This window comes from Hemiscyllium ocellatum, chromosome 37 (assembly GCF_020745735.1).
Source record: "Hemiscyllium ocellatum isolate sHemOce1 chromosome 37, sHemOce1.pat.X.cur, whole genome shotgun sequence".
Taxonomy (NCBI): domain Eukaryota; kingdom Metazoa; phylum Chordata; class Chondrichthyes; order Orectolobiformes; family Hemiscylliidae; genus Hemiscyllium; species Hemiscyllium ocellatum.
The window spans coordinates 37,596,201-37,614,903 of record NC_083437.1 but is presented as its reverse complement, the minus strand read 5'-3'; the positions used below and the strand labels follow the sequence as shown (position 1 = coordinate 37,614,903).

Below are 18,703 nucleotides of genomic sequence, written 5' to 3'. Positions count from 1 at the left end.
TGCCTTGTTCTTGTTTTTTTGGAGACGGTGGGGTGTACACTAGCTCGCGATAACTGTTGATGATTCTTTTTTAAGGGTTTGTTTCTATGCGTTGACAGTGGGAAGGAGGTAGTGAAAAGTGATTTTCGGGTGCTCCAGTTTCTGGTGCGTGGAGAAGTCAAATTACAATTTTATTAAGTAGGATTCTGGGATTTTCACAGCATTTCAGGGATTGGATGCAGCAGATTTGTCTTGTTTGTTTTGTGTAAGCCATAAATCACTGGCCTTGGTGATTTTATTACATTAATATCCGAAATAAGCCAGTTTCAGACTGTGCGGTGGCAGTTAATATAATAGTGAAAAATTGAAAGGAATAAGAACATTAGTGCAGTTCTACTGCCTGAATCTTTAACATCTAGGGTCCAAGGTTAAATTGTAACCTTTTGATCCTATTTCCCTCAGTTAAACATTTGTTCTGATACCTGACAACAACAACAGCACCATTGGCAGCATGCATTTTTATAGCACCTTTTTTTTTCCGAAGCATTTCATAAGAGCATTACTGACAAAACGTGGCACTGACCCACAGATTAGGAGTGGCGATCAGAAGCTTGGTCAAAGAGGTGGATTTTATTTGGAAGTATTTTACAGGACGAAACAAGGTGGAGAGGTAGAGAGATTTAGGGAGCGATCTCCAGAGTACAGGGATTGATTATGGCCATCAGTAATGGAGCAATTAAACTTAGAATGCATACAAAGCCAGATTGGAAGAGCAGAGTTATCACTGACCATTAGCGGGCTGGACCATAGAATTGGGTAAGAGCTAAGTCATAGAAGAACTTGAAAAGTTGGGTAAGAATTACAAAAAACAAGTCGTTGCACGATTGGGATTCAACATTGAGCGCAGGGGTGATGGGCAAACTAGCAGAAGAAAGGACACAGGCATTTGAGATTTTAGTTCTAAAATTATGGAGAGTGGAACAGATGAGCGCATTGAAACAATCAAGAGGTAGCACAAGTGTGGGCGAGGACTGATGGGGTTGAGAATCGAATGGGATGGGGAGCATTTCCTCTCCATGCAGATTGCTCCAGAAGAAAGAAGAAATTGACCCAATCATCCAGTGGTACTGGCAGGACAATGGAGTAACTCAGAGAGAGATGGATAGAGAGAGAGACCCAGCCTGAAAGCAGAGCTGATGTTCAAAGTGGCAGCGTTGTGAAATTTAATAATAGGAACAAAACAGCGAAGGCAGAATGTTTGATGCATGCAAAATTACTGAGGGGGTGAGATGGGGGTTTGAGGTAAGGTGACCTCAGGTCCGCTTTACTCATGAGTTCCAAAGCCACAAGAGGTTCTAGACCTGACTCATCAGGTGCCTCATCCCACACACTGTTTGGCAGGCTTTTACTGCTTCAGTGAACATGGATGCAAGACAAATTGAAAACTATAGGTTACATATTCTGGGACACAACAGGTGAAGCCTTTCGCATCCACTCTGCCCTTCAATGAGATTTTGACTCATCTTCTACCTGCAAATCCATTCTACTGCACCATCCCAATGGTTTTGACTTGTATAATGTCATATACGCAAAGACTGAGCTTCCAAAGCCCTCTGGGGAAGAGAATTTCAAAGATTTTCCACACTCTGAGTGAAGAGGTTCCTCCTCATCGCTGATAATAAATAACCTTTCCCCCCCCCCCCCCATTCTGAGAGCATCTCTCCTCGTTCTAGAAACCCCCAGCAATGGGAAACATCTTCCCTGCATTTTTGTCAATCTCTACAAGAATTCTGTAATCTGGGAATGAGACCCCCCTCTCATTTTTCTAAAGTCTAGAGAGTGAAGGCGCTGTCCATTTCTTCTTTCTCCATCCCAGGGATTAGTTTGGTGAACGTTCATTGTACACCCTCTATGATGAGTAGATCTTGCGATAGGTAAGGCGATCAAAGCTGCAGTAGGCGTGGTCGCACCAAGGCTGGGTGTAATTGCAGTAGGACACCTTTATTTCTGTATCGAAATCCTTTTGTAATAAAGGCCAACAGATCATTTAACCTTCTCAATGGCTTGACGTACCTGTATGTTTAATTTCAGTGACTTATGAACTAGGCCCTTTGAAATTCAATGTTTCTCACCGTTTAAGATGTGCCCTGTATTTATGCTTTTTTTTCTCCCAAAGTGGATAACCGCACCTTTCTCCATATCGTAATCCATCTGCCAAATTTCACTTTGCCTCGCCAAGTCCCCTTGAAGCATCTTTGCATCCTCCTTGCAAATCACACTCACGCTGAGTTTAATGTCATCTACAAACCTGGAAATATTACATTTCGTTCCCACATTCAATTCGTGGATAGATCATGAATAGCTGAGTTCCAATGTTGATCCCTATAGTATCCCAGCCTGCCAACTTGAAAACTGCAGTGTGGAAGCAGACCCTTCAGCCCATTAAGTCCATACTGACCCTCTGAATGGCATCTCACCCAGACACAGCTTCTATCCTATGCCTGTAACTCTACATTCCCCATGGCTAATCCACCTAACCTACACATCCCTAAATACATTGGGCAATTGAACACAGCCAATCCATCTAACCTTTGGACAGTGGGAGTAAACCCATGCAGAGACAGGGAGAACATGCAATATCCACAGAGACAGAAGATCAAGACTGGAATTGAACCCGGGTCCCTGGCACTGTGAAGCAGCAGTGCTAATCACTGAGCCATTGTGTGGCTCTCCATTTATTCCTACTCTTGTGTTTTCTTTACATTAATCTCTCAATCTATGCCAAAGTATCCCCCCACTCTCATTCCCTTCCTCATTCTAAATGCTCTAATTTTCTTTCCTAATGTCATATGAGGGCCCTTATCAGAATCTGTCTGAAATTCTGAAGAATTTCTAAATCAGTGGGAAACTTTCCACGAAGTTAGATAGATTTTTAGAAACTGCCTAATGAATGTGTTATCTTATTAATGATATACCACTAATTATTCATCTGCATTAGAAAGAAAAATGTTTCCAGAAATTTGTGAAAAATAATTGCAGTGGCATAAATCATTTCAGGCAATCTTCAGGGATCTTCACTGTCTATTTTACCAAACCAGCAAGGTCTTGGAGTTAATGAGAAAAGTTTGTCTATTCTAGGCCTGGCTTAACATGCAATTGTACTGTTCCTTTCCCTCGTAATTTATTCCACTTGTCTATTACCCTTGTGGGTCGTACTTTTCCAACTGACTTCTTTTCTTATTCCCAGCTGGACTCTTGATGACATCCTGTGGCATTGCTCATGGATGGAGTGAAGTCAGAAGCACGGTTACAAAGTTTGACATTGTCATGGTTCACTCTGTCTCAAGTTACCACTTGTGCATAAGTTTTCTTAGAAATTTCTGCGATCAATAAGAGGCCAAATAATTGATGTGTTTTGGAAGTTTTGCAAGATTAGTCTTTGCTTGACTACTATGTTTACTTTGTAAATTCTCTGGGTATCTCTGGGTCAGAAAACTGGAACTCTGGCATACGTGTTTGAGGAGAGTTCAGATTTTGTATATCTTGTGTATAAAGTCTGACATTCAGTGTATGAAAGGTATATTCATCATGGAGAGTATTGGCAGATTTCTGTGGCAACTAAGCATGTTGTCCAGTTCACAATGAAGTTGTTGTGTTGCAGTCTGTGGTCGATCAACAAGGCTTATTAACAAAACAGAAGAGGCCAGGCATCGACAGGATCATTAGTAAACTGCACCCCCCCCCCCCCCCCCCCCCCCCACCCCCCACCACCACCACCCCACACCGAGATAGGGGAGAGGAAACCTGGCCAAGGGTCACGCATCTAATTATTAGCAAGTGACCCTTGTGGTTAAATGTTTGCATGGTGTTTGATGCTCGTTTATGATCTCTCATAATTGAATGGTGTTTACTGAGCCTAAAGCAGATACCAGGCGGTCACTGGAATATACAACCTCCTCCTTCAGCAAGGAAGTTGTGCCTTTAGCTATGGACAGGGGAGAATTGCCGAGAGAAGAATAGTTGCGAAATACATGCAGTTGTGTTCTGGCTTTTATTGTAGTGATGTTGTCGGATCCACTTTTTGGTAGTAAGTATTTTTGCCTCATCATTTCCCTGCCCCTGTGCTGAAAGCATGAATCACTCTGGATAATGCTTTCAAGGGTGCTGGATGCTCTCCCCTGCCCACTAAGTGGCCACAAATTTTGAGGTCGTTTGTTGATGATTGTTCAGTGCCTATTTGTCTGCGACACTCCATCAATAGCTCGAGGATTAGTGTGGCTTTTAATTACACCCTCAGGGTTAGTCCAACATTGATTCCATACAAAAGGTGACACTTCTATATCGCACAGATGCTGTTATACTATCCATTTGAGTGGTAGTGGTGTAATGGGAATAATGTGTTTGGCTATTAGAATCTTTATACTATGCAGCACAGCCGGAAGTGATTTGGCCCATCAAGTCCTGCTAGCTCGATGAAAGCACTATCAATTTTGTTCCATTCTGCCACGCTTTCTCCACACACCTGCAATTTCCTTTTCAGTTCAATTCAATTTCCAGCTCTTTTTAGAAATATTAAAACTTCAGCCAGCATCCTTTCAGGAATTGCATTCCAACTCATAGCTTACACTGCAACTCTCTTTCCTTTCCCCACAGCCCCCACTCATCAAACACAACCTCCGCACTCTTTTTGCCATTTGAATTTGTCGAACTGCGCAGAGATAAAAGTATGGCATTAAGAGTTCAGATTAAGCGTGATTTCCTTGACTGGTGGACTAGGCTTTTAACTGACTTTAATCTCACTTTATGGCACAGTGTCTGTACCTCTGGGCCAGGAGGCCTCGATTCAAGTCTCACCCAGTCCAGCAGTGTGTCATAACATCTCTAAATCGATTTATGAAAACGCCATGTACATTAGCTAATGGTAAGGGTCTTGTTGCATGGTAGTAGTGTCCATACCTTCTGGCTGGGAGGCCTAGGTTCAAGTCATACCTGTTCCAGACTTGTGGAATAACATTGCTGAACATGTCGATCAGGGAATATTAATTCACTTCATTTTTATCCTGGCCTCAGTTTTCTATCTCCCAATGTTGCAAGAAACTTTTTCTTAACATTCAGGTAGAGCAGTGATCAAAGGGAAGTGGAATGTGAATGTTTTGCTTTGGAGTACACATAACCTTGAAAAATTGTTCTGGTAGGATGAAGGAGACAGATTTACAATATTTGGTTGGAGTGACAAGTTGGTGAATGTTTGGGCGCAACCAGCACCTATTAATCATCTTGGATTCTTGTCAAGTCAGGAGTAGTTTTATTTTCGTGAGAACCCTTTTCCATTGAGGTCATAAGCTGCTGCGTTTTGATATCATATCTCCTACTTTGGCGAGGTAGATGAGATTATGTGGGTTACAGATATCTTTGCAACCACAGACAATTCTTGTTTCCTGATTGGACAGCATGAGGCAAGTAACCACCGGGCATGATGTTGACAAGTTATAACACTACCCTGTCAAATTAAAGAATTTCCCTAAGATGCGGGATTTCTAGACTAGGGGGTATATTTTTGAGGTGAGAGGAGAGAGATTTAAAAAAAACACAAGGGGGAACTTTTGTACACAGAGGGTGGTTCGTGTGTGGAATGAATTTCCTGAGGAACTGGTGGATATGGGTACAATTACAGTGTTTAAAAGACATTTCGATAATACATGACTGAGAAAGGTTTGGAGGGATATGGGTCAGGAGCAGGCAGGTGGGACTAGTTTAGTTTGGGATTATGGTCCGCATGGACTGGTCAGACTGAAGGATCTGTTTCGTTTGTATGACCCTAATACTAATGGACAAACATTTAAATGCAGATGAGAAGCTGCATGTATCACTTGTAGAAATTCTGAGATCATCAGCGCTGTTGTTATCTAATGAGATGGGCCACACATTTAAACAGAGATGAGGAGGAATTTCTTCACTCAGAGTGTTGTGAATCTGTAGAGTTCTTTACTGTAGAGGGTTGTAGAGGTTGTGCCATTAAATATAATCAAGAGTGAGATTGGTCAGATTTTTCATTCATGATGGAGTCGAGAGTTATCGGAAAAAAAGGCAGGAAAGAGGGTTATCAGACCAGCCAGGATCTCATTGAATGGTGCAGCAGACTAGATGGGCTGAACGGCCTTCTTTTGCTCCTATATCTCACGGTCTAATAGATGCTTATTTGCCACCGTGTGGAAAGTTCATCTGAAATTCCTCCCTCTGCATTTCTGACAAAAATGTTTAAGCTGTTTAAGGTAAAGTGGTTAATACTATCGCCAAAATAACAGAGGAATTTCAGCTCAGTCCTTTGATGTCTTAGTACTGCCTCGCAATTTACTGAGTGAAGTCCCAACTTATTTTAAAACACTCGAGTACTTAATCATGGCTAACGCTGAGGCACTGAGGGTGTGGGTGTAGCTATTAAATTTAGACCCCCTCTGCCCCCTTGGGTGAACGTAAAAGACCCGAGGTACTATTTACAGATGAGTGAAAGAGTTTTCTTCCGACTGGTATTTATCTTTCTACCATCAGTGCTTAAATAAGATATTATTTGGTAATTATCTCATTGATGTTTGTGGGAGCCTGCTGAGTTTGGCTGCCATGTTTACCTCAATCATGTTTGATTCACCCGAAAGCAAAGACGTAGTGATTAGGGCACTATATAAATGCAAGCTCTTTCTGTCATTAACATCCATATACTAGGTTTCTTTCTTCACTCATGGGATGTGGGCATCACTGGCTAGGCCAACATTTATTGCCCATTCTGAATTGCCCAGGGGGATAGTTAAGAGTCAACCACATTGCTGTGGGTCTGGAGTCACATGTAGGCCAGACCAGGTAAGGATGGCAGAGTCCTTTCCGTAAGGGCATTAGTGAACCATGTAACTTCAACAATGCAATTCCAAAAGCTGATTGGTCCTAAAGCATTGAGATTGCAAATAGGTCACTATGTAAATGCAGATACTTTCTTACATTAACATATATACACTAGTTTCAGTCATGTAACTTCAGAATTTGATTGACCTGAAAGCATTGAGGTTGTGAATAGGCGCTATATAAATGCAAGTTCTTTCTTTTTGTTAACATCTCTACGCTGGTTTCAATCATTAAAATTTCAGAATCTGCGATTGCTCGTTACTGGAGCATATTTTAACTGCAAGTGTGCAAGCGTTTAGATCATTTTAGTTCCAAGTTAATCTTTCTCACAATCAGAAATATATGAAGTTGCCATGGAGCTGCTGTGCTATGGAATTATGTCTGTAAGCAACAGTTAGGAGCTGCTCATCTAAGCTTCCCTTTGATGGGTAATATTTTGAAAGTGCTGTCTTCAAGCATGGATTAAGGTGGAAAATGGCAGAGCCTGTAATTAATGAGAGAGGGGGAAGATGGGACAGATACTGGTATCTGATCTGAGCTGGGTAGATTGTGAGAGCTTTCACACCTGGGTGACTTAGATTTGAGAGGATCAGGGACAGTATTTCACCGGAATGACAAGAGGAGGCACGGAAACGGCATGAGCTGGCACCATCACTGGCTGAGTACTTCAAAATCTCAAACCCTGCTTGTGGAATATGCTCGTTACTTTGAGACTGCAGCCATTGTGTGTCCACTTAAAAGCTGCACATATTGTCAAGGGTTGACTACCTTTCTGGAAATAGTATAGCGAATATAAAAACACGCCATTGTCTGTTTCTCTTAAGAAAATGTACGTCCTGACTTCAAACTGGGTGGAAGGGTCAGTGCAGACTTGATGGGTCGAATGGCCTCTTTCTGCACCGTAGGGATTCTATTCTCTGAAGAGGGCCTCCTCTAATATTTGCCAAAGATTTCCAGCCTTTCCATTGAATGTTTGCCAATATTATTTAAATCTTGCAACAGTGCTGTTTCTCTCCAACAACACTGTGTGGGTTTCAGAGGGGAATACTGCCCAGCTCATACAGCCATAAAGCACTGAACCAGACCCTTCGGTCCAACCAGTCCATGCCAAATGTAATCCCAAAGTAAACTAGTCCCACCTGCCTGCGCTTGGCCCATATCCCTCCAAACCTTTCCTATTCATGTACTTATCCAAATATCTTTAAACATTGTAATAGGTATGGGATGCCAGTGGTACAAAATGGTGTGGGATGCCATCAGTTTGTGACATTGACTGTTTTAACTCAACGTCTCAGTAGAGAGGAGAAAGCTGGAAATCAAACAGCAGGCAATTAGGGTTTGGTGGGACTAATGTACATTAAAGGTGTCTTACTGGGAGACCATGTGGTGCAGGGCTTCATTTGATGGGAATATGTATGGAATTGTCTTCAGCGTGTTGTGCCTGCTTTCTCACCTATGTCCCATCAGGGTAATCTCTCCTAGTTTTCTCAACCAACATGTCTTTGTATCTGGTCTGAACACAGAAGTATGATTTCTGTCCTTGCCAAGTTGCACTTCTGGTTAAGTCCTCAAGTGTATGCCAGTTTGATTCCAGCCTCGGGTGACTGTCTGTGTAGAGTTTGCACATTTTCCAGTCTGTATATGGGTTTCCTCCGGGTGCTCCAGTTTCCTCCCACAGTCCAAAGATGTGCAGGTCAGGTGGATTGGCCATGCCCATCGTGTCCAGGGATGTGCAGGCTAACTGGATTAGCAGGCTACAGGGATAGGATGGAAGAGTGGGTCTGGCTAGGATGCTCTTTAGACAGTCTGTGTGAACTTGATGGGCCAAATGGCCTTCCTCCATACCATAGGGATTCGATGATTCTGTGAACTAATGAGTTCAACTTTTTGTTGTTAAAATAATCAAACCAACAAAAAAAAACTTGTTATGTAAGTGAGGCAAGGCTGTTATTAAACTGCAAAGAATGCAGAAGAAAGTTACAAGGATGTTGCCAGGGCTCAATGGTCTGAGTTACAGGAAGGGGTTGGACATTTTTCTTTAGAGCGTAGGAGACTGAGGGGGAATTTTATAGAATTCTGTAAGATCATGAGAGGCATGGGTGAATGCACTTAGTCTTTTTCCCAGGGTTGGGGAATTGAGGACGAGAGGGCATCAGTTTAAGGTTAGTAGGGAAAGAATAAAAGCGAATCTGAGGGGCAACTTTTTTACACAGGGGGGTGGTACACACATGGAATGAGCTGCCAGCGGAACTGGTTGAGGTGGGTACATTAACAACATTTAAAAAGCATTTGGACAAATACATGGATAGGAAAGGATTAGAAGGATATGGGCCAAGTGCAGGGAAATGGGGTTAGCGTGGATGGATATTTTGATCGCATGGACCAGTTTGGGCCAAAGGGCCTATCTCTGCTGTAGGACCTTAGCAGTGTATGGGTGGCTTAGGGATGAACAGGACTGGCAGCTTAATATTCTAGGGTATAGATGCTTCGGGAAGGATAGAAAAGGAGGTTAGCAAGGAAGAGAAGCAGGGTATTTGGTTAGGGACAACATTACGACTGTAATTTAGGGGATACTCCTGGGACATTGTCCAGTGAAGTTATATGGGTGGAACTGCAAAATAAGAAATAGATGATCACCTTGTTGGGATTGTATTATAGGCCCCCCAATAGTCAACAGAAAATTGCGAAGCAAATGTGTAAGGAGATCTTGGACATCTGTAAGAATAATAGGGTTGTAATGGTAGAGGGCTGTGAAGAAGATTATCTCAGAGTACGATGGGATGTTGGTCAGGTGGGCCAATGGGCTGAGGACTGGCAGATGGAGTTTAATTTAGGTAAGTGTGAGGGGTTGCATTTTAGTTTGGCAAATCAGAGCAGGACCTATTCAGTTAATAGTAGGGCCCTTGGTCAGTATTGCTGATCAAAGAGACCCAGGAGTGCAGATGCATAGTTCCTTGGAAGTGGAGTCACAGGTAGACAAGGTGGTGAAGAAGGCTTTTGGCACACTTCCTTTCATTGGCTAGAACATTGATTATAGAAGTTGGGATGTCGTATTGCAGCTGTACAGGACATTGATGAGGCCACTTTTGGAATGCTGCGGACAACTCTGGTCACCCTTCTGTTGGATTCACAAGAATGTTGCTGGGAATGGAGAGTTTGAGTTATAGGAAGAGACTGAATAGGTTGGGTTTTTTTTACTCTGGAGCGTCGAAGGTTATGGGGTGACATTATAGAGGCTTATAAAATCATGAAGGGCATGGATTGGGTGGATAGGCAAGGTCTTTTTCGAAGGTGGATGAGTCCAAAATGACAGGGCACAGGTTTGAGGTGAGATAGGAAAGATTTGAAAAGGACCCGAGAGGTGACATTTTCATGCAGAGGGTGGTGCGTGTATGGAATGAGCTACCAGAGGAAGTGGTGGAGGCTGGTACAATTACAGCATTTAAAAGGCATCTGGATGGGTATATGAATAGGAAGGATTTAGAGGGATATGAGCCAAGTGCCGGCAAATGGGACTAGGTCAGATTGGGATGTCTGGTCAACACAGCCGGTTGGACTGAAGGGGTCAGTTTCTATGCTGTATGACTCTGTGACCTAGCAGAGGCAAAAGAGCTTGATCCTGTAATGAGTGGACTCTATGCTAACTCCATCCCTGACTGATGCTGCAATTTGTTTGGGTGCAGTCAGAGAGTTTGTGATAATTTTGATAAGCATGTGAATGAATGGGTTTGAGTCTTCCAATGGCTGTCCTGTATATCGATACAGTATCAGCCCAAGTTCTGATTGCTGCAGTCAGATTACTCAGCTCGTGTGCTAGTTTCAGCATTTTAACTCATGAAAATCTTTTGACTTAATTTAGCTTAATAACAAAGCTTTCGAAACGCTCAAAGGAGGGGAGAATGAGCTTGCAGAACTGATTATGTTTAAAGATTCTGTACTAATGGAGCCTCTATTATCCTCTCAAATGGAAGAGAGCTCCCTCCCCTGTGGAAAGTGGCAGATAATTGAGAGTGCCTAAATGATGGTCTTGCATATCTACTCCAGCAATGCCCTGTACATAGGAGATAGACTCATGATAAAAATGTAGATCCATGTACATGTACATTCACTGGGAAGTTGAGATATTGTTCATGAATGAAGCTGTCTAATTATTCCTGAGCATTACCAGATGTTCTCCTTGAGCACTGATCAAGAAATACCGAAAAGTGATCCATTATACCCTGTAATCTGAAATGTGACCCAACTTTGACCAGAATTGGACAGTAGCCTGTATCACTGTAAGATGTAATGAGATCATGCTGAGGCTCAGTGGTTCACACTGCTACCTCACAGCACCAGGATCCCAGGTTCGATTCCAGCCTCAGGTGACTGTCTGTGTGGAGTTTGCACATTCTCCCCGTGTCTGCGTGGGTTTCCTCCGGGTGCTCCGGTTTCCTCCCACAGTCCAAAGATGTGCAGGTCAGGTGAATTGGCCATGCTAAATTTCTCGCAGTGTTAGGTGAAGGGGTAAATGTAGGGGAATGGGTCTGGGTGGATCACTCTTCAGAGGGTCAGTGTGACTGGTTGGGCTGAAGGGCCTGTTTCCACACTGAAGGGAATCTAATCTAAAGTGCAGGTTAGGTAGATTGGTCATGCTAAATTGCCCATAAGATAGGGTAGGAGGTGGAATGTTCTTTGGAGGGTCAGTTTGCATTCAATGGGCTGAGTGACCTGCTTCGACACTGTAGAGATTATACGACACAAGCTTTCCACTGTGCTTATTAAAATCTACATGTGGTCAGGGGATGAGTGTGATCACTCCCTTGCATATTGACTCAATTGTAATTTTGGAGTTTTCATGTTCTCTGCCCAGCAGAGAAATTCCCCCTTGACTCTTATTGTTGTTTTGCGTTGGCTCTCAGAAGACCACCTTAGCAGGAGGGTGTGGTATTTGTAAATACAGACTTTTCAAACCACATGATCTGTCTAGTTTACTTTCTTTATTCTTTCGTGGGATGTAATCATCACCATCCCTAATCGCTTTTGAACTAAGTGTCTCGAGCCGCAGTACACTAGGGGTTATCCAGGAACAGGAGGCAGTGCAGAAGGAGATAAAAATATTGGTAGCCAGTTTAATGTATCTGTGCTATGTCTGTCATGAGGGGCCACAATTTTAAGGTGATTGAAGGAAGGTTTAGGGGAGATGTCAGAGGTCAGTTCTTTACACAGAGCATGGTAGGTGTGTGGAATGCTCTGTCAGCAGTGGTAGTGGAGTCAGATACATTAGGAACATTTAAGCAAATATTAGATAGGCACATGGAAGATAGCACAACAAAAGGTATGTAGGTTAATCTGATCTTACAGTAGGATAAAAGATCAGCACAACATTGAAGACCGAAGAGCCTATACTGTCCTATATTCTATGTTTTAGATTAGATTACTTACAATGTGGAAACAGGCCCTTGGGCCCAACAAGTCCACACCGACCCGCCGAAGCGCAACCCACCCATACCCCTTACCTAACACTACGGGCAAATTAGCATGGCCAATTCACCTGACCAGCACATCTTTGGACTGTGGGAGGAAACCGGAGCACCCGGAGGAAACCCACGCAGACACGAGGAGAACGTGCAAACTCCACACAGTCAGTCGCCTGAGGCGGGAATTGAACCCAGGTCCCTGGCGCTGTGAGGCAGCAGTGCTAACCACTGTGCCACCGTGCCGCCCAGTGTTCTACAAACAGTTGGGGATTTTGAAACTAGACAATTCTGAGGGCATTTGAGAATCAACCCTACTGCTCTTGGTCTGGAAGCACGTGTAGATCAGACTAGATTTCTTGGTGAAAGAACCTTATTGAACCAGATGGGTTTTACAACTGTCGATGGTTGGACCATAACTGTGATTTGATTTACGCTCCAGGTTTATTCATTGAACTTAAAACTCCCTCAGCTCCCAGGATGAGAATTGAAGCCATATGTCCAGAGAATTAACCTGGGCCTTCAGCTTACTGAAGCTCCAGCGAATTCTCGTTGAATCACTGTTTTCCCCTTCATCTGAACAGTCTGTTTGCAAAGCCCCTTGAATCTCTTGTTTCTTTCCAGAATTTATAGCAACTTTGAACATACTATAAGTGTCCAATTTATCTAGACTAATTAAAATATGTAAATGATCTCTGCTCACCACAATTCTCTTCTCTAGATTATGAAATCCCAAACTATTCAACCTCTCCTCATAGTGCAGTACCTTAAACTGGGTACCAATGTCTGGGCAGCACAGTGTCTCAGTGGTTAGCACTGCTGCCTCACAGCACCAGGGACCCAGGTTTGTTTCCAGCCTCATGGTAAAAACGATGACTGCAGATGCTGGAAACCAGATTCTGGATTAGTGGTGCTGGAGAAGCACAGCACATCTCGGATGCTGCCTGAACTGCTGTGCTTTTCCAGTACCGCTAACCCACAACTTGATTCCAGCCTCGGGTGATTGTCTGTGTGGAATTTGCACATTCTTCCTGTGTTTTCTCTGGATGCTCTAGTTTCCTCCCACAATCCAAAGGTGTTGCAGGTTAGGAGGATTAGCCTTTGGAAATTCAGGGCTATAGGGAAAGGCATGGGATGCACCTGGAGGGTCTGTGTGGACCTGATGGGCTGAATGGCCTGCTTCCATACTGTAGGGATTCTATTCTATGATTTTTTTTTTCTTTCTGCACTGCCCCCATTCCTGGATACTGTCGTATGCTACAAAAACAGAAATCCCTGGAGAACCTCAGCAGGTTTGGTAGTATTTGTTGAGAGAAAGCAGAGATAACATTTGGGTCCAGTGATCCTTTGAAGAATTGTTTGTCAGCATCTGCAGTTCTTTTGGTTTGTTGTTTAATGTAGTATACTGTCTAAAACTCCACATTTGGCTCCATTGGTGCCTTTAGAGATTTACTAGTGCTCCCTTATGATTTATAATTTAATCCATTGGCTGTACATCCAGGGATCTAGTTTGATTTACTTCTAGTTAGTTTTCGCCTGCACCCCATGGATAGCCTTCCAAATCCCTGACCCAGAACCTGAACATGATTCAATTTGCCCTGACTGTTCCATTGATGATTCAAAATGAAATGCTGAACTTGTGAAAAAACTGACAAATCTATAGATTCATTTGGCATTGATCCATCAATCAATTCCTCCTTCAGATACAACCCAAGGCACAGTTTCCAGTGCACTGCAGACCTGATCCACTGCCTCAAATCCTGCTACCTCCAATCCCCCTACCTCCAATCCAGCTACCTCTGATCCAGCCATCTTTAATCCCACTACCTTGAATCCCACTATCTCTGATCCCGCTATCTCCGATCTCGCTACCTCTGATCCCGCTTCCTTCAATCCCATTACCTCCGATCTAGCTATCTCAAATCCCACTACCTCCAATCCCATTTCCTCAAATCCCACTACCTCCGATCCAGCTATCTCCAATCCCACTATCTCGGATCCAGCTGTCTCCAATCCCACTATCTCGGATCCAGCTGTCTCCCATTCAGCTATCTCTGTGGAATGGAAAGTGAAGGGTATAAAAGTTCCTTCATGAGTTGAGATCAGCTTGGATTTACAAGGAGGCTACTAATTGCCTGAAAGTATTACTGCATTCCTAACCAGAGATCCCAAATCACAAGAAACCACTTTAAGCCCTTGGACATACACCACGAAAGATCGAAGCTTGTTCTGATATTAAGGAGGAAGGATTTTGGGTTTGTCACTCGATGAAATGGAAACTGTAAAGAGATGCTGCCTTGTGCAAACTTATAACAGCTAATTGGGCCGCTGAATAATTGGAGTATAGATAACGAGTGTTCTTGTGAATAACACAAGGTCCTAGATCTCTTTTATTTAATTATTCTGACTGTGACATTCACCTGCACAGGTTTCAAGTCTATGTTTCCCATAAAATGTCTGTTGTCTACCTTAGAGCACGGAGGCAGTGTTGCTCCACTGATAGGCAAGGTTTCGGATCTTGTCACACTGCTAATTAAAAGTCAAATGTGGATTGCCAATGCAGAAGGAGTTAAAGTCTTAAAAACTGACATCACCACTGGCCTGGGGCAAAGAAATTTCTGTTGAGCTGATGAGTTGTTTTTCTTCAGTGAGGCATTAAACCTTCTGTCCTCCATTGGACGCTCCTCATTCACAGAATAAAGTCAGTGCTGGGATTTGATTTCTGTGCATCCTCAAGTCAGCTGATCTCAGCCAACATCACCGATTGATGCTGGCCATATCTGAGCTAGGAAGGAGGAAGCTATCAGCCCGGGTCCTGCTGCTTTTGCTCATAAGAGATGCTTCCACCTTAGCCCCTTGCTCCCATGCCCCCACCTTCCCCCCACAGCTGAGTGCAAATTGGATTGGGCAGTCTGTGGTGCCTTATTGACTGAATAGCTACCAGCGTGCTCTAGCGCAGTTGTTTCATGTTGACACCCTCCGTGATTGTCTATCCCAGCAACGTCACCACCTTTAGGGCAGAAGGTCAGATGATGAGGATGGAGCTGGCTGGGAAATGATTGGCTAGACTGGACCCAAGCGTGTTGCAGGCTTTGTGAGGGACAGTGAGAGTGTCCTCAGTGCTGCTCAGATTTGCTGGTTGCTTTAGTGGTTGCAGGATTAGACTGACTCTCAATTCATTCTGACAATCAGGAACAATGCAGTCAACATTCCTAAATTCATCCAGATCACTTGGATCCTCCTAAACACGGAGATAAGGCTGAAATCCAGAGGGATTTAGAAAATAACTGCCCCTGCAGTGTTTAACCAAGTGAGACACGAAGGAGCTCAGGGTGTGGGATTATGTAGCGATTCAAGGCGATATAGTGGCCTTGTGATATTATGACTGGACTCCTAATCCAAACACCCTGGTAATGTTCTGTCGACTTGCGTTCAAATCCTTCAATAACAGATCATGGAATCTGAATTGAATAAACAAACTCTGGATTTAAGAGTCTAATGATGATGGTGAATTAATTATCGGGGAAAAACCCATCTGGTCACTAATGTCCTTTAGGGACTACAGGTAACTGCAGACCCACAGCAATGAGGTTGGCTCTTAACTGCCTGTGGGCAATAAATCCTGGTCCTGCCAGCCATACCCTCATGAAAGAAAGAAAGGTATGTGCACCATTACCTATCCCTGAAAAGAGAAACTAGGGATGGCCGATAAATATTGACATTAACAATCCACGTGAGCAACAGAAATCCTTGATTCCTAGATGGAGGGTTAAATGCGTTAATGGTTTTATTAAAACTTCACACACAATCATTTTGTCTAAGTCTGTGAAATCTTGTGCTCTACTGAGATGATCGACCCCATGGATTTTCTACCTCCAGTTAAGTGTTGTCATCACTGTTGCGTTGATGTGGCCCACACTGCTGTGGAATACACTGCCCAGCTCACTTGTACAGTAAGAGTGTGAATGTAAAGTGCAGGAACTCCATGTGGAAATAGTCATAGATGCATCAGCTATTAACCTGAGCTAATCCCGACAGAACAGTGTGAAAAAAGTCGTAGTTTCTTTGGCTCCCATCATGATTCGAGGCTTAGGTTCGCCCAGAGGTGATGCCTCAATGCTCAAAATTGTAGAATCAAAAGATTTGACAACAGCAAAGGTGGCCATTCGACTTGTCATGTCAATGCGAGCTCTCCAGGGGAGCTGTCCAATGCATTCCCCCATTTGCTGCTCTTTCCTCAGAAACTGGCAAATCCAAGTGCGTGTCCAATTCCTTTCTGAAACTTGAAATCTGCTTTCCCCAGCTTTCTTGCGCATTCAATGGATTTCAAACATCATGACACACTGCAGAAAGAATTTCTCCTCATCTCCTCCTGTTACCAACACCCACAGCAAATAACCTTATTTATTTGGCACCATTACTACAATGGGACATCCCAAAAAGTATTTCACAGGAACATTTCAAAACAAAGTGTGACATTAGGTTGGGTAAGGAAATATTAGATCAGATGACCAGCGGCTTGGTCAAAGTAATAGGTTTTCTTAGATTCCCCATAGTGTTGAAATAGGCCCTTGGGCCCAACAAGTCCACACCGACCCTCCAAAGAGTAACCCATTACCCTATATTTACCCCTGACTAATGCACCTAACCTACACATCCCTGGACATTATGGGCAAATTTAGCATGGCCAATCCACCCTAACCTGCACATCTTTGGACTGTGGGAGGAAACCAGAGCACCCAGAGGAAACCAGTGCAGACATGGGGAGAGTGTGCAAACTCCATACAGACAGTTGCCCGAGGCTGGGATCAAACCCTGGTGCTGTGAGGCAGCCGTGCTAACCAATGAGCCATAGTGCCGCTCTTTGTGCCAAAGGCAGTCTCTCAAAGGAGGTAACGAGATAGAAAGGGGACAAGGTGTAGTGGGAGGGAAGGCTGGAGTTTGGGGCATAAGGAATGGATGGTATATGCTAATGATGAGGCAGCTATAATTAGGAATGCACACAAACCGAATTCGAGGAGTCCAGACAATGTAGGAATTTTGTGTGGTTGGAGGAAATTACAAAGGGGCAAGGATGTGAAGGGATTTGCAAACAAAAATAACCAAGACACTGCTTGATCAATGCAAATGGAGAAAGGGTTGCAAGACAAAAACCCTATGTCGTATTTATCCAATTCAGGCATGTTTTTGCAAACATCCTCAAAATATTCTGTCTTTTTGTCTTCCTCTTCATCAAGAAAAGTGTCACACTCCCTTGATTGAGGATCAGATTATGCAGATGACACCTGAAGAACACTACAGGCGAATGATGTCCGCGTTGAATGAGCATGGGACGTATGAAGAGCAACAGCAACGTCTGTATCAACTCGCCAACAGTATGGGAGTCCCAACTCATGGAGGTAAGGGGCAGTGCACTGCATTGCTGACCTGAGGCCAGATTTCGGCACAATAGCAAACTGCTCACCTTGTTTTAATATCTGACTTCAACTCTGTCATTTCACTGGTTAAGACTTAGCTAAAACAAAAAGCTGTGCACAAATCTAATCTCCAGTTAAAAATCACACAACACCGCTTTAAAATCCAGCAGGTTTATTTGGAAGTACAAGCTTTCAGAGCGCTGCTCCTTCATCAGGTAGCTAGTGGGCCAGGATACATAGGATATAGAATTTATAGTAAAAGATCAAAGTGTCATACAACTGATGCACTGTATTAGACAAACCTAGAGTGCTGTTAAGTCTTTAATCACTGAAAATGTGGATGCAGGTTTTGATTGATTAATATGTAATCCCAGAATCTCTTTCAAGTCACTGCCCAAGATAACTTAAGGTTTTATCAGTATTTTAAAAAAGATGACATTTCAGCTCAGATCATATATTAAAGGTGTGAGGTTTGACCCTGTCTGTATCCCAGCCTGGAGTCTGAGCAGTCAGTGTGACATATTATAAATTCTTACTTTGGAGATAAAACCAGTCTGACTCCAGGTTGGGATACAGTCAGAGTCTAACCCCACACCTTTAATGCATTATCTGAGCTGAGATGTCATCTTCTTTTAAGAACTGATAAATCTTAAGTTATCTTGGGCAGTGACTTGAAAGAAATTCTGGGATTTACATATTAATCAGTTGGAACCTGCATCCCCACTCTAAGTGATTAAAGACTTAACAGCCACCTTGGTTTGTCTAATACAGATTAGTTGTATGACACTTTCATGTTTTACTTATAAATTCTGTGTCCTATGTATCCTGGCCCACTAGCTCCCTGATAAAGGAGCAGCGCTCCTAAAGCTAGTGCTTTCAAATAAACCTGTTGGACTATAACCTGGTGTTGTGTGATTTTTTTTAACTTTGTCCACCCCAGTCCAACAATGGTACTGC

General features: G+C 43.3%; 1 protein-coding gene across 8 annotated transcripts in view; it reads left to right on the top strand.

The window, feature by feature from the left end:
- The window catches only part of samd11 (sterile alpha motif domain containing 11), a 321,180-nt gene that overhangs the window by 184,728 nt on the left and 117,749 nt on the right, over positions 1 to 18,703 (top strand). For all 8 annotated transcript variants that reach the window (XM_060852148.1, XM_060852146.1, XM_060852147.1 and 5 more), the window contains one exon: positions 17,567 to 17,728. In XM_060852148.1, the coding sequence (XP_060708131.1) occupies positions 17,567 to 17,728 (162 nt within the window). The remainder of the gene's footprint in view (positions 1 to 17,566; positions 17,729 to 18,703) is intronic.